The 13,910-nt window shown below is 50.3% G+C and overlaps 1 protein-coding gene across 1 annotated transcript; it reads left to right on the plus strand.

The window, feature by feature from the left end:
- The first annotated feature begins 11,411 nt into the window (after positions 1-11,411).
- On the plus strand, positions 11,412-13,268 carry NAIF1 (nuclear apoptosis inducing factor 1). The gene is made up of 2 exons (XM_080356159.1): positions 11,412-12,105; positions 12,722-13,268. The coding sequence occupies exons 1-2, from the start codon at positions 11,601-11,603 to the stop codon at positions 13,183-13,185; spliced, it is 969 nt and encodes a 322-aa protein (XP_080212285.1). The 5' UTR covers positions 11,412-11,600; the 3' UTR covers positions 13,186-13,268.
- Positions 13,269-13,910: the final 642 nt, after the last annotated feature.

Below are 13,910 nucleotides of genomic sequence, written 5' to 3' on the forward strand. Positions count from 1 at the left end.
GCTGAGCTTTGGAGACTGCTTGGACAGAGAAGCCGAGACGCCACGCTTAAGAGGAAAGCTAAAAATGAACCCTCTCCGAGAGAAGCTTCTCAGAGCTGCCAATTAACCTGCGCGTCCCGGCTCATCCTCCCAGCACATCGCAGGAGCAGCCGAGGCTGCACACCCAGCCTGCATCCCCACTGCAGCAGCGCCCAGCCAATCCTCGCTCCCAGCGCCGCGGTGCTCCGGGGCCGGCAGCGCGCGCAGCCGGCGGGAGCGCGCGGGACACGGCACACGAGCGCGCTGCCGGCTCCGCGGGCAGGTACGGGCAGGGAGGGCGGCAATCCGGAGAGCAGAACCACAGCAATTCAGCAGCACAGGGTCGTCCGAGGAGCGTACAGACCCGCTTCTGAGGCTCGGCGGCTTTGGCTGCAGCTCTTTGTTTGAGCGGCAGATGGTTCTCCGGCTTTTCCCAGCCACGGCTGAATTAACCTCTCACTGCACCCTCTCTCTCTGGTCTATTATAGTCTCATCTGTCATTACAAACAGCTCTTTGGTGCTGCATTGTGCTTCTGCCGTTTGGCTTTCAGCACAACACAGCAACACACTCACACAGCATTTATGGCTGTTCGGCTAGGCAAGACCTAATACGCTGCAGTTACACTATTGCCGGTGAGTCCTTGTGCTGAAGGAGCCTTTAGCCACACACTCGAGTGCAGAATTAGCCAAGCTGCAGGTTGAGCCACAGCAGGACTACACGTTTTTATCAACATATAAACACAAAACACATGACATTCCTTGAATTTTTGCAAAAAATGCCACGTTTCCCTCTGCTGCCACAGCAGCAATTACTCGTAGCCCTGGCTCTAAAGCTGGGGCTGTCAGTGTCCTGGCGAGGGCACCCCCAGAAAAGCCACCCCAGCTTGGTGAATGAAGCAGCCCATACCTGGCCAGCACATCAGCAGCCTGGAGACAAAAAGGGCTCATATTCCACTTTAAAGTATCAACAACTTACTTTGTGGTCCTAGATTCTTGCCTTTTGCATCTACAGACAGAGGGCACTGCGTGCCTCCCTTTCCAAAGGATTATGACTTTTCTGTAAGAGAAGAGTTTGGTTTTTTGAACACAAAGAATAAGTAAGTACAGATCACAGCTTCCATCACCAAGGCTCCCTACCCACAGTAGCACAGCGAGGTGCACAGTGAGCAGAGGACCTAAGTCTTCTGCTTTTTAACTCTTCAGAACGACAAGACTATAGGATACTTTTGTTTCACAGATATTAGATAGAATAACACAATCCAAAACCTGCAAGAACTCCAAGCTTTCAGTAGCCAATTCGGAAATAAATTGTAGAGGAAGAACACAAAACATCACACTTTCGGGCACTTGTTAATGTTGAATTCCTCTAACCAACCTGAGTAATGGAAAAAGTGAGAGATGAGCACAAAGAAGACATCACATTAAAGAATTCTTCCGCAAATACTCTTCAGACTTACTTAGGAGGAAAAAAATGCTGTTTAATCATAAGGTCTACATATAGTAGAACAACGAAGTTTTTTACCTTAAAAGTCGATACACACAAAAACATGACAAAACAGAGAAATCTATAAAACTCAGGGGCAGTGATGCTGGGGCGAGAGCACAGGGAAAGCCCTGGCCCTCTCTGCAGAATGGCACAGTCCAGTTCTCATTGGGATGGAGTAGATGCTCAGGTAGAAGAGAGTAAGGAGTATTTGTCATGTCTCAATTACCTTGAGCTGTTGCCAGTCATCACAACCACAAGCACAAAAGTTAAACTACTTTCTCAAACAGAGTGATTCAGATCCTTTAAGCTGACATCTGAAAGGTTCTAATGCTCTCAAGCCAGAGAAGGAACAAAGCAGATTTTCTGAACTGGGCACAGTTCTTCCAAAACAGCTTCTCTTAGCCCCAGGCTGTGGTTTCACAAGAAGCAGCGCACTGATCCGGAGCTCGCTGCCGCTAAGAGGTCGCCCCACACATCAGCTCTGTCCTTACCGTGCTCCTCCAATAGCCTCGTTGACCCAGCCAAAAATTACAGAGCTTTCTGCCGGGCTAACCAGCTGAGGGGACTCATGGACAAGGGCCAAAAACGCCCCAGTGCCTGTGGAAATGGCAGCAGAGCTGCCTGTGGTGTGGGCAGACGGGCCCTGCTGCCCACAGAGCTACGGATCACAATACAGACGGCAAAGCACCTGAGCGGCACTTGGGATTTGTCCCCAGTGGTCACTTAATGCTGGGCTGGTGCTCGCAAGGACCCTTTAAATCAGCTGATGTTACTTGACACTATTTCTTAGTTTCTCAGCATAGTCTTAGCTTTAGTGGTGTATGCACAGCGGGGACCCCATCTTCCTTTGTTCAGGCAGAGATTGCGTAGTAAAATAATAATTTGTGCAAGAAATTACATGCCTGGGGTGCAATTAAAGCAGAAACTCAGCAATGCTTCCTTGGCCTTTGTCCACGCTGAAGGAAACCTCAGAGGAATTGTGCCGCCACACAAATCCACACAGCTCCTTGAGAACAGACAGACTTTTCTAATCATATTTATGGGGGGGAAAAAAAAAAAGGCATTTCTTTTACCAAGTGGGGAATTTTATTAGGTCAGAATAATAAACCTACTAACAGCAAGATGATTATAGCCAGAGGCAAGACAACCGCTCTCCTACAGGGAATTTCTGGGGAAGTATTACCCTACCAACACCACCACAAAGCCAATCATTCACACATAAGAAAAGATGCAATAAATGCTGCGAGTCCGGGCTCAGTGACACAAAGGAACAGGCAAGCAACAAAAATTTACTTGTCTAGAAATCATGAACAAACACCTAGGCTGGACGGCAAGAGCTTTCTCAACCTCAGCTTCATTAGCTGACGGTCAGTCCTCCAGTTCCAGCTGTTTTCATGAAACAAGCCCAGGCTTTTCCAGGCAGAAAAGCCCCAGGACTGACCTGACACTGGCTCTCGGCCACCACACCAGTCACTGGGGACAGAGGGCGCCTGTGGCAGCTGGCCCCAGCATCTGACACCACCAAAATGGGTAGTCACTAGATAGCCGGAGGAGAAGCCGACAATGAAGTCGTGTAATCTGTCCAAACGGAGACAAAGGAGAAAGGAAAGAGCAAGAGAGTGACGTGTTTTGCTTAATTGAAACAATATTTTCCTCAGTACTACAAGCTGTCAGAGGGAGGTTCTGTTCTAAGCCACAAACCCAAGGCATCTCGTGTCCTCTTCAGGCCACATCTTGGTACCTGCTCAGTTTGAAATCCCAGTTTTCAAACAGGCACTTGCCCTTTCCACACTGGTAGTACCAGGCAGAAATTCAGACTCAGACCATTTGCTTTCAGATGCCTTTTTGGAGACTTTTGAGTAAATGCACAGCATTTTCCAGCAAGAATCTGAGCCTCGTCACCAGACAGCTAGCTAACACATAAAAAATGCAGGAAGGAGGGTGAAAAGAAAGGGGGGCAGAGGGAAGGGAGCTGTGCTCGGAGCAATGACCCTTCTCCTCCTCCTCCAGAGCTGCCACTGCGGTCGATGTCTCTAGTCCCTTAGGTGACCCCGCAAGAATTGGCCGTGACTCACCCGTCCCCTTTGGGAGCTCTCCTGGACGCACCCCAGAAAAGGAGCAGTGCCCACATGTGTGCCACCCAGACAGGGCACTGCCGCTCTTTCAACCATCCCTTATCCTTTCAAATGTAATTTCTGAAAGAGGAAAACATTAATACTTTCTACTTTTCAAAAAGCCAAAGTTAACCCTGCACGGTGCTTCTTGCACCATGCCATAAAATCTAAACATCTTAGCCACTAATGTTTAAACATTCAACTACATTAATATAGTACGGTGACAAAGCACAGTTCAGTGAACACTACAAAGAAACCCAGGTCACCTCGTTATAGGAACCCTGGCACAAGCAATTAGCTATTCTAGTTGATATATTAAGGCAACCAGGGGCCAGCGCCAAATAGATAGAGATGGCTCAGAAGGGGGGAAACATGCGGCCATCGTCCAGAACAGCGAGTTCCACTGAGGTCGTACAGTATCACATGAAGAACTGGGGACTGACCAAGGGAAAGGGCATCCTTAGCACTCGAACATTAGAAAGTCAGCTTCTCGCTGCACTAGAAAGTGAACCAGGAAAATAGCTTGTGAGAAACTACGGCCTCAGGCAGCCCGGCCCAGGCTCACGTTCGCACAGCCCCTGCTCTCCTTCGGCTAAACGACGTGGATCTACATACCAAACAGCTTTGCCTTTCCGAGGAACTCATGATCGAAAAATTTCAACAATTTCTCTTACAGCGGAATTCTCCACCGTAAGCCACTTGAACTGCCAGAAACGTCCCTGCGGCTCGCTGCACCTAACTTGGAAAAAACTAAGACATCTCCGTTGCGTTTCTACATTGACATTAGTTATCTCAGCTCCGCTTCTCCAACCGAGACAAAGTCTGGGGCATCACTGAAGTGAGCTCATGTCCCACATTCAAAGGGACAAATATAGCGATAGGACATGAACAAGAACAAAGGCTCATTTACCATTTGCTACAAGTAGGTCTGAAAGAAAAAAAAAATCCCTCCCACTTCTCCTCCTCCCTACACCATTTCACGTTACAATATATGCAACAGAGAGCACAGAACTGCAGTGTCACCATTTTGTAGGGCTCTCGAACAGGAAACCATGTCTTTTTTATGGGCTTGAGGTCATCTTGTTAACAGGTCAACCATTTAAGGATTCTGCTCTCTAGTCAGCTAGACCCATGGCTGGTTTTGCTTCTTTATAAAGAAATAAAAAGAAACAATAAGTATACTGAAGTCCTGTTGGTTTTTTATCTGCCCTTATCTCAGTAATTTCATTTTTTCCCCTCCTTGAGCTGACTAATAATCCAATGCCTCAGATGAGAACGAGACATTTTCCACTACTTTCTGAGGCATCCAGCCCTTGTCACTAAATAAAACCCCACAGAACGTGTTGAAAGACCAAAATCCTGCTGCATATTCTACGCAGGCACAATCAGACGCTTTGGATGAGTTCTGTTGTTTCATTTGACTCAGGGATCCCACAGAATTCACGTCATGACAGAGTTCAGAATACACACCATCCATCAGGAAACACAACGCTGCGAGGCCACACCAGCGACACGCAGGACGCATTTCTGCAAGAGAGACTCACACAGAACATCAACATTTAGAACTGATACGCTCAAGTCGACGTTGCGTCTCTATCTCCCAAAGGTCAGTCGCTACCTTCGCTCATTATCGCTCTGCAAATAGGACAAAGGCCTCAGCTAAATAAACCTGAGAAGCACCAGGCTTCTCCAATTTGCTGCAAGGTAGGACAAAAAAACAATCCTGGAAGAACATTCCAAGATTGTATCTCTCAAAAATTATATACCCAGTCTTGTACATACACAAACATACAGCAACACTTGCCTAATCCACCATTGTTTGTTTATACGCAAGGTAAACTTACGCAAGAGTGAGTTTCTCATATATATTTGCACCTAAAAACTTGTTTCCAATCCATCCCTTTGAACATAGTGTGGACATGCACGGCCAGTTTAACGCATTAATCACGCTGAGGCGTGGCTGGTGACCCGAGACCAAGTTCGAGTAAAGACTTTCACCATTCCGGAGCGAGAGCCGCTGGTCTCCAGCATCCGTCCCCGCAGGACCTCTGGGACCAGCCGGGGTGACAATCGCCAGCGTGCCAGCCCGTCTGCCCTGACATTCTTTGTCACAGCCCAGCGAAGCTCTCGCTTCAGGAGGCCGCTGGCCAAGTCTATTAATAACCGACACGGCGCTGAGAAGTTTGCTTGTGCCAAAGCCAATCCTTGTATTTCTTCTCAAAGTCTTTGTGGCAGCTGTCAAGAACTCGTTTGATTGATTACAAAGAGTTCATTTGAGTTTTCAGCGTGCCTAAGAGAAGGGAGCAGAACCCAGAATTCACACCAACTCATCCACTTACCGCAGACTCCGAGGCTTTATCTACAACTACATCACTGACCTACAGTTCTGCTCTTGCATCAGGTTTCCCAAGTGCATGAGAACAGGTCTTCAGCAAACCACACAGCTCATCATCTACGCAGCTCAAGAACAGGCCTCCACCCCTACAGACCCAACAAATATGACCTTTTTTGCTTGCTGTTCTAATGCACATTTTACATAAACATGTGGAGTCACTTAACAAGTTACTGAAAGCAGTTTCACATTGTGTTGAACCATTCAGAGTATCCATGTTTGTCCTTTGGGATTAGCCAGGAGATGGGTGGTTGGGAAGCTGTTGGCAAATACCTTTCAACAGAAGGAAGCGCATTAACTGGAATTTCCAACTGTAACACTGCTTCATTTGTTTGATGCGAGCTGTGTTGCTCAACCCTTCGTGATGAATTATGAAGGCCTGGCTAAAAGCTCCACAATTGCCCCAGCAAGATTCAAGACACACAAACCATGAAGATGTTGTATCCAAATGCGTACAGGCTGGGAGACAGAATTCAGTCTAGATTACAGACCAATACTGGATTTTGCTCTTTTTATCGTAAACAGACTTCTGCAGTGCAATAAACACTCAGGTCCTCCTTTGCCAGATGACTGTGAATGGAAAACAGGTGAAAGCATCACACAGAAAAGATTCCCTGCTTCCTCTGCCCCTTAACGGTTGCTGAGAATTTCAGTACATTATACACAGTATAATACAGAGTATTCAAAAGTCTTGGAGAGTAAAATAGTTACAGAAATAAAGAGTCTGAAACAAATAATTAAAGAATGTTGTGACAGAAGATAAAGTAGTGATCGGAAATAAGATTAAACTGTCTTATGATTACAACTGCCACAATAGAAGGAGTTTCTCAATCCATCCATGGAGCCACTTGCGAAAGAGCTAATTGATGAGCTATCCCCAAACAGCACGGATACAGCATTCTCTGACAGCTGGAAGAGTCCAGAGAGGCACCTAAAAAGCGAAGGCATTTGGAGGAGAGGCCTGAAGCAAACAGAACGCTGCAGCAGAGCAGTCACGCTGCTTCGCTGCATGTGAAAACTGAATAACAGAACTGGTGTGGGAGTTTGGAGAGCCCGAACGTGGAGACCAAAGAGACCTAAGAAAGAGATGACGGAAGCAAACGTGGAGATTCCAGCTGATTCAGTGTCACATGGGGAAGCTGATAGCAAGGCAGCAATAGGCGGTCACATATATGAACGTGGGAGAAGAAAACATCTCCATGCCAAGGAGGACACCGTCCCTACAGCCGAGGCACCTGGACAGTCGTAACTGAAAACAGACAAGGGTTATGTTTGCTCTGTTTCTTAAAGCCGAGAGAATTAGTCCGGACGAGGCAGCTGCAAACAAAGTTCACCAATTCAGTCTGTCTCTAGGCAGCTGGGGTGAATTCCACCAGCTCAAACTGTCTGGGACTTCAGCAGCAGAGGTGAGGTTTTAGAATAGCCTCCAGCCCTGCAGTTAATCAGGATCAGTAGGAAAACAGTTATATTAACAAATACACAAATAGCACCATTATACATCCTTTCAACAATCCAGCATCTCCAGATACAAAGTAGAAAACAAAGTTCTGGTTCAACTACCCCTATTTCCATTGAGTGCAGATTTCCAGTTCCATAAGTCCATATAAATATTTTCATGAGGGAAGTCAGAAAGTAGGAGCAACACAAGACTGACTGTTCCAGAGGTAGATGTAATTTAGCAGTAAAAGACCACCCCTTTAAACAGGAGGATATGAAAGCCTTTAAAAAAATCCTTCATATGGGTATCTATCACTTTAGCACTCAAGCAAAGTGCAGTTTGTGAACTGCTTCGTGCTGAGCAGCACAAACAAGCAATTCTTTAAAAGCCTCCCTGATCTGGCACACTGTACTGGTCAAATGGCTTAAAGATAACAGCATGGGTTAAAAAAATACGCATTGTTTACACAAGCAAATTCCACCTCAAAAGACATCTGAGTACAACCCCTTCTCTCCCCCAGCACAGAAGGCCACCTCCAAAACCAAAGGCAGCAATTTTCCAAGAATGCTACAAAGGGTTTTATCTCAGTAAGAACTCTCAAGCCTTGAAGCAGTCAAAATATTGCTCTTTTTTGTTTCGAGTTGCAGTCCAAAACTATTCTTGTTACCACAAGGACTTTTAGCCTACTGACGCAAAGAGACTGGCAACTCGCAGCTCAGATTGCCGATAACCTCTAATATTTTTTCCGTCTGTCTCCCAAACATTAGGAGGTAACACCCGTATCAAATGTACCACTGCAGGGAAGGAAAAATATAATGCACCATAGCCACAAAGTAATTTACTAATCACAATCCATGTGATTTATGCCTAAATCAGTCTCCAAAACATCACGTCCGATACATCAAAAAGGTTTTCATCTTGACACTTTAAGCACTTTCCTTGAGTTTGACTTCACGTTAGTTATCTCAAGCGTCAAGGAGCCATTATTAGCAAAGGATAGGGCAAAAAAAAGAATGCCTTATTAATAGAACGGCCTGGGAAACAGGAAGTTTATTTGATTTTCCTAAAAATGACACAACGCGGAAGTTTTCTAGCCAGCTCTCCGAGGACTGTTCCCACGTGTTTAAATGGAACGTTAAAGTTTTGAATTCTGCATCCTTGTTCTTAACGGACACTTTTAAGAGATGCTCTGCAATACCAACAATGCTTCGCAAACTCTGTTCATCCGACCAGCCGCTTCCTGTGTAGGGGAAGAGAAGGAACAATTGTGACAGACAAGGGCTTCAGCAGACAGACAGGATTGTTAAGCAGCATCCAGACAGCGCTTCCCTCCAACAGAACAGTTCCTGTCCCAGCAGAACAGCAAAGAAACTATATGCAGAGAAGTAAAAAAGCATTTTGTTTCACAGTCCTCTCAGTGTGGAGAGCGTCAGGCTGGACTGAATAACATGCCCAGGAAAACAAGGGAATGCAAACCAAGGCAGGCGTGCAGGCGAAGCACAGAACGTTCTGGTGGCTGAGAGACTTTTGCCAGAGGTAAAGGATCCGGCACCCACGGGTGGCGGCAGGTCAGCATTTCACGGGGCGCGCACAAGTGATTTATGTGGTATAATCACATTTCATTACCGAAAAGCACACTGCAGAAAATTACCACAGCGCTAACGTTATTTTTAGAAACGGCACAACCAAACCCCTCACAAGATCCTCACACTGCCAAAGAATTCTCATATTTTACAGCAGCAAGCAAGATGCCAACTAAAAATAAACGCTGGAAGGTAAGGTGCTGGGGGTTAAAAAGTTAGAAAAGAATTAGCAACTCTGGAAAGGATGGACACAGGCAATTAAAGAACTCAAACAAACAGGGGCAACCACTCCCAGAAAAGGGAGAGAGGCAAAACTGTCACTTGGCTTGGATGTCTTTTCAGTGACTCAGAATTTATCCTTCAACTCCTCTTCCTTCCTTCCTGCAGGACCGAGGAACTCTGAGATGGCACATCCTGACTGCACCCATGTGTTTATCTGCTCTCCTCCCGATACTCTGCCTGTTTTATGGTCCTGCGTATAAAATACAAGAGACTAGGCAGGGTCAAACTGTGCACTGAGGACAAGGCCATTACTCTGATTTATACTGATGTAAATTACGCTAATTACAGTTAAATAGAGCAACATCACGTTGAACTTTGGAGCCTCGCATTGTCACACAAAGAGCTGTGTGATCATGAAGGGGCTCAGCACCCAAAACTGAAGCAGAAAGTCACTGCACTGCACATTTTGTGAACTCCATGTGCAAACCCTGCAAACACAGCAGCCTTCCTACATTTTAAGATATTTCAAACCCCTTAAAATAGACAAGTTAATCTGTCATGGATCGGCCACCGCGGCCAAGAAACTCGAGTAGCAACACGGTGCCAAACAGACTAATGCGAGGAAACGCAATGACGCGATTAAAACCGCACAACAACCTGACTGCCCCTATCCCTTCCAATAAGTTTTATAATTGTAAGTAAGCAGGCAAGCTTCCCAGCTCTCAGAAAGCAGGTTTTCTTTTACGGTTCTTCCTGTCTGAGCAACAAGTTTTCAATCTGAAATGTCTCAGTTAGGCAAGTTTGATTCCTCGGGGTTCGGTGTTCTCAGCAGCAGGGCGGTGCCTAGAAATGCCCAAACCCGCGGAGCAGCGCTGCCTCCCGCCTGTTCTCACCCGGGGTCCTCCCGGCTAAACAGGGGAGCAGGAACGTACCCGGGTGCAAGCGCTGGGGAGCAACAAGTGCGCCCCCGCTGCCGCCGAGGCGGGTCCCCGCCCCGGGCCCGGGCCGCTGAGCGCCCTGCAGCCCCGCGCCACCCGGAACGCCCGGCCCAGCCCCCCGGCCCATCGCCCCTCACCAGCAGGTCCAGCTCGGTGCGGTGCAGCCCGAGGCGGCCCAGGCCCACGGCCAGGTCGTGGATGCAGAGCGCGCCGTCGCGGTTCACGTCGAGCTTCTGGAAGAGGGCGCGGAGCCGCCGGTCCTGTTCGGAAGCCTCGCACAGAGCCCGCCCGCAGGGACCAGCGCTCCCGCCGCCGCTGCCCTCCGTCCCCGTGCCGGGCGCCGCGCCGGCGGCCCGCAGGGAGCCGCAGGGGCAGAGGACGCCGCTCACTACCGGGGAGGCCAGCGAGCGCCGCGCCCCCGGCATCGTCCCGCCCGCTCCTCACACACGCCGGCAAATGGCGGCACTTCCGCCGCGAGGCACCGACACGGGGCGCTTCCGCCTTCGCGCCACACGCCGCGGCCGCCACGTGACGCGCCGCGCCGGCCAATGGCAGCGGCCCGCGAGCCGGCGTCTGGCGACACGCCCCCGCCCACACCCCCGGCCTCCACGCGCTCCCGCCGGGTGGGAGGGCGATGACGTCAGAGGGACGCCCTCCCCTGCACCAATCGAAAGGAAACACCGCCCGCGGCGGAAGGGGGCGGTACAAACGCCTGGACCAAATTCTCATTGGTTAAGCCTCTGGGGGGAGGCGGGAATAAAGCGACAATATCTCCAATCAGATCGGGAACCGGGCGTCAGTTTGAGCTTGAAGGATGTGGCAGGTATCCGGTAGCTTCCAAAGCAGGCGGCGCTCTGTGTGGATGGACGGGACAAGCACCGAATGGAATTAGAGCGGGGAAACTCATGGGCGGGCCCAGCCCCTCACGCAGGTCCAATGGCCTGAGACAAGCGGCGAGGCGGGGCCGTCTCTTGGCCCCCCGATGGGCAGCGCAGCTGGCCAATGACAGCGGGGCGCTGCGGGCGCGAGGCGAGATCTCCGCCTGACAGGCAGGCCAGCCGCCTAATCAGACGAGGCAGGAAAGGGGGCTGATTCTGGAAGCCATTACGCCAGTGTCGCAGGGTGGAGGCCATTGAGCGGGGTTTACGGGGCGGCTGCGGTACGCAATTTGCGTATCGTTAGCGGTGCCAAGGGGGGAGCGGGGGAGGGCGGGACGGACACCTCCGGGCCCTGAGGGGCCTCGAGGCCCCCCTGTTGTCCCCGGCCCCGGGGGTGAGCAGGCCGGGGGGGTGGCCCTGCCACCCCTCGGCCCTTCCCAGTCTCCCCCAGGGCCCCCTAGGCCCGGTCAGACCCCCCCCTAGCCCGCGGGTGTCCCCCAGTGCCCCCTCCTCAGTGCCCCCCTCCCGGCCATGGCGTCGCCCCCGGCGCCCCCGGCCAAGAAGCGGAAGATGAACTTCTCGGAGCGGGAGGTGGAGATCATCGTGGAGGAGCTGGAGCGAGGGAAGCACCTCCTCATCAACCACTTCAACGCCGGCGTGCCCCTGGCCGCCAAGGCCGCCGCCTGGCACGACATCCTGCGCCGCGTCAACGCCGTCGCCACCTGCCACCGCGAGCTGCCCGAGGTCAAGAAGAAATGGTCCGACCTCAAGACCGAGGTGCGGCGCAAAGTGGCCCAAGTCCGGGCCGCCATGGAAGGGGGAGGCGAGAGCCAGAACGGCAACGGCAACGGGCCGGAGGGTGAAGACCCAACGGGCGCCGCCGCCGCCCCGGTTATCCTCACCCCCATGCAGCAGCGCATCTGCAACCTGCTGGGAGAAGCCACCATCATCAGTTTGCCGAGCGGGGACTGCGGCGCGGGTGACGGGACCGAGATACCCATCACCGCGTCAGCCACCACGGTCACGCTGACCCAGAGTGAGTGCTGAAGATGCTCCCTGCTGAGTCGGAAGGTCACACAGGGGGCCCAGACACTCCCACACAATGAACCCTGAGCCCCACATAGGGAAAGAAACCCCCATGTCTCTGTAACGAAAATGCCATTCCCAGTATGTGTTGGTCCTGCAGGGGAGTGGCTGCAAGATACGCACGTACCGAAAGTCAGCTCTGGTAGCTGAGCTCAGCCTTAAGAACAAGGAAAGGCAATATCTTTTGCATCTCCCAGATTGTTCAGTCCCTTCTCTGGGGACAAAAGCAGGGGGAGAAAGAGCAGCTGTCTTTTTGACAAGTGCCAACCTCGGCCTTGTCTTTGCTGAGAATTAGTGTCGCTTGGAAAGATTGTTCTGAACTGGAGGTTGAGAAATGATTTTGTCTAGACAGATAAGGCCAGCCCTGTTCCTTTGGACTGCACAGCCCAGACAGAAACTCGAATGAGGGTGGAGTAGACTTAAATAGGTCATTTTGTGCATTGCTGTCCATTGTATGTTATCTCACTGAACAGGCGCTATTCCCGCGATATCCATTGAATAGTTCTGTAGATAAAAATGCCCATATCACAGCTACTTCTTACCCACTTTCTGTCCTTTGTTCTCAGTTCCTGCAGAGACAACCTACCACAGTCTGGAGGACGGAGTCGTGGAGTACTGCACAACAGAAGCCCCTACCACGGTCACCGCTGAAGCACCCTTGGAGATGATGGCGCATCAGCACGAAGTGTCCGCGAAACCCCAGGAGCTGAAAAGCCGAATTGCCCTCAACTCAGCCAAGCTCTTGCAGGAGCAGCGAGTGACCAACTTGCACGTGAAAGAGATCGCCCAGCACCTGGAGCAGCAGAACGACTTGCTGCAGATGATCCGTCGCTCTCAGGAGGTGCAGGCCTGCGCCCAGGAGCGACAGGCACAAGCCATGGAAGGAACGCAGGCAGCACTGAGCGCCCTCATCCAGGTCCTCCGCCCCATGATTAAGGATTTCCGTCGATTTTTGCAGAGCAATACGCCCAGTCCCTCGGTCACCGCTGACCCCAGCCAGACGGGGCAGCAAGATGGCATGATCCAGTGAAAGATGCGGTGATGGGACATCTGTCTTGGGGAAAAACCTGCCCATGCTGCCGGTGGACACAGAGCGAGGGATGCCAGCTCTTGCCGATGTGAAATGGCTCGCCTTGGAGACTTGCTGAGCCTGAACACTTTTCTTTCTCTGCTAATCTTATGCTAATCTGCCTTTTCAGACTCATCATACAGAGCCATAGCAGGACATGTAATAAACCCGCAACTTAACATTGGTTGCTTTAGTTCCTCAAACAATAAAGACAGGGTTTTTTTAATTTCTGATTGGAAAAAAGCTCTCCTAAGTATGACATCTCTCTCTCTCTCTCTCTCAAGATTTATAGCCTTTAACTGACTTCTAACCTGGAGAGTCTTGTTGTGATACCACAGTACTGCAGCCACCAAGGTACAGTTACCAGAAACTGCAGCGCACGGTATTGAACACATTTCTGTCTCTTGCCGAAAGCATTTACTGGAAATGTGGTGCCAGACGTGGTACAGCATCTCTGCACTGAGAGTTCAAGATTCTGCTCTTGCAGCATGACATCCTGCCTGTCCAGATTAGCACCGAGCCTACATGCAGTTTAAATCCCACCCACGGCCCCTGAGGATATAAATGGGATTAAAATAGTGCATTCACCTCATGCTCTTATCTGCGTGTGGTCATGAGATTTCACTAGAAACTTGGCAGATGTGATTAAAATTTCATGCCTTGGTTACCAGATACTGTCCTGGGAT

This window comes from Nesoenas mayeri, assembly GCF_963082525.1.
Source record: "Nesoenas mayeri genome assembly, chromosome: 18".
Taxonomy (NCBI): Eukaryota; Metazoa; Chordata; class Aves; order Columbiformes; family Columbidae; genus Nesoenas; species Nesoenas mayeri.

Excerpts from the sequence above, each read along its gene's own strand:
- NAIF1 (XM_080356159.1), top strand. The coding sequence starts at position 11,601 with ATGGCGTCGCCCCCGGCGCCCCCGGCCAAGAAGCGGAAGATGAACTTC. Across the intron at positions 12,106-12,721 it reads CACGGTCACGCTGACCCAGA|TTCCTGCAGAGACAACCTAC; the intron begins GTGAGTGCTGAA and ends CTTTGTTCTCAG.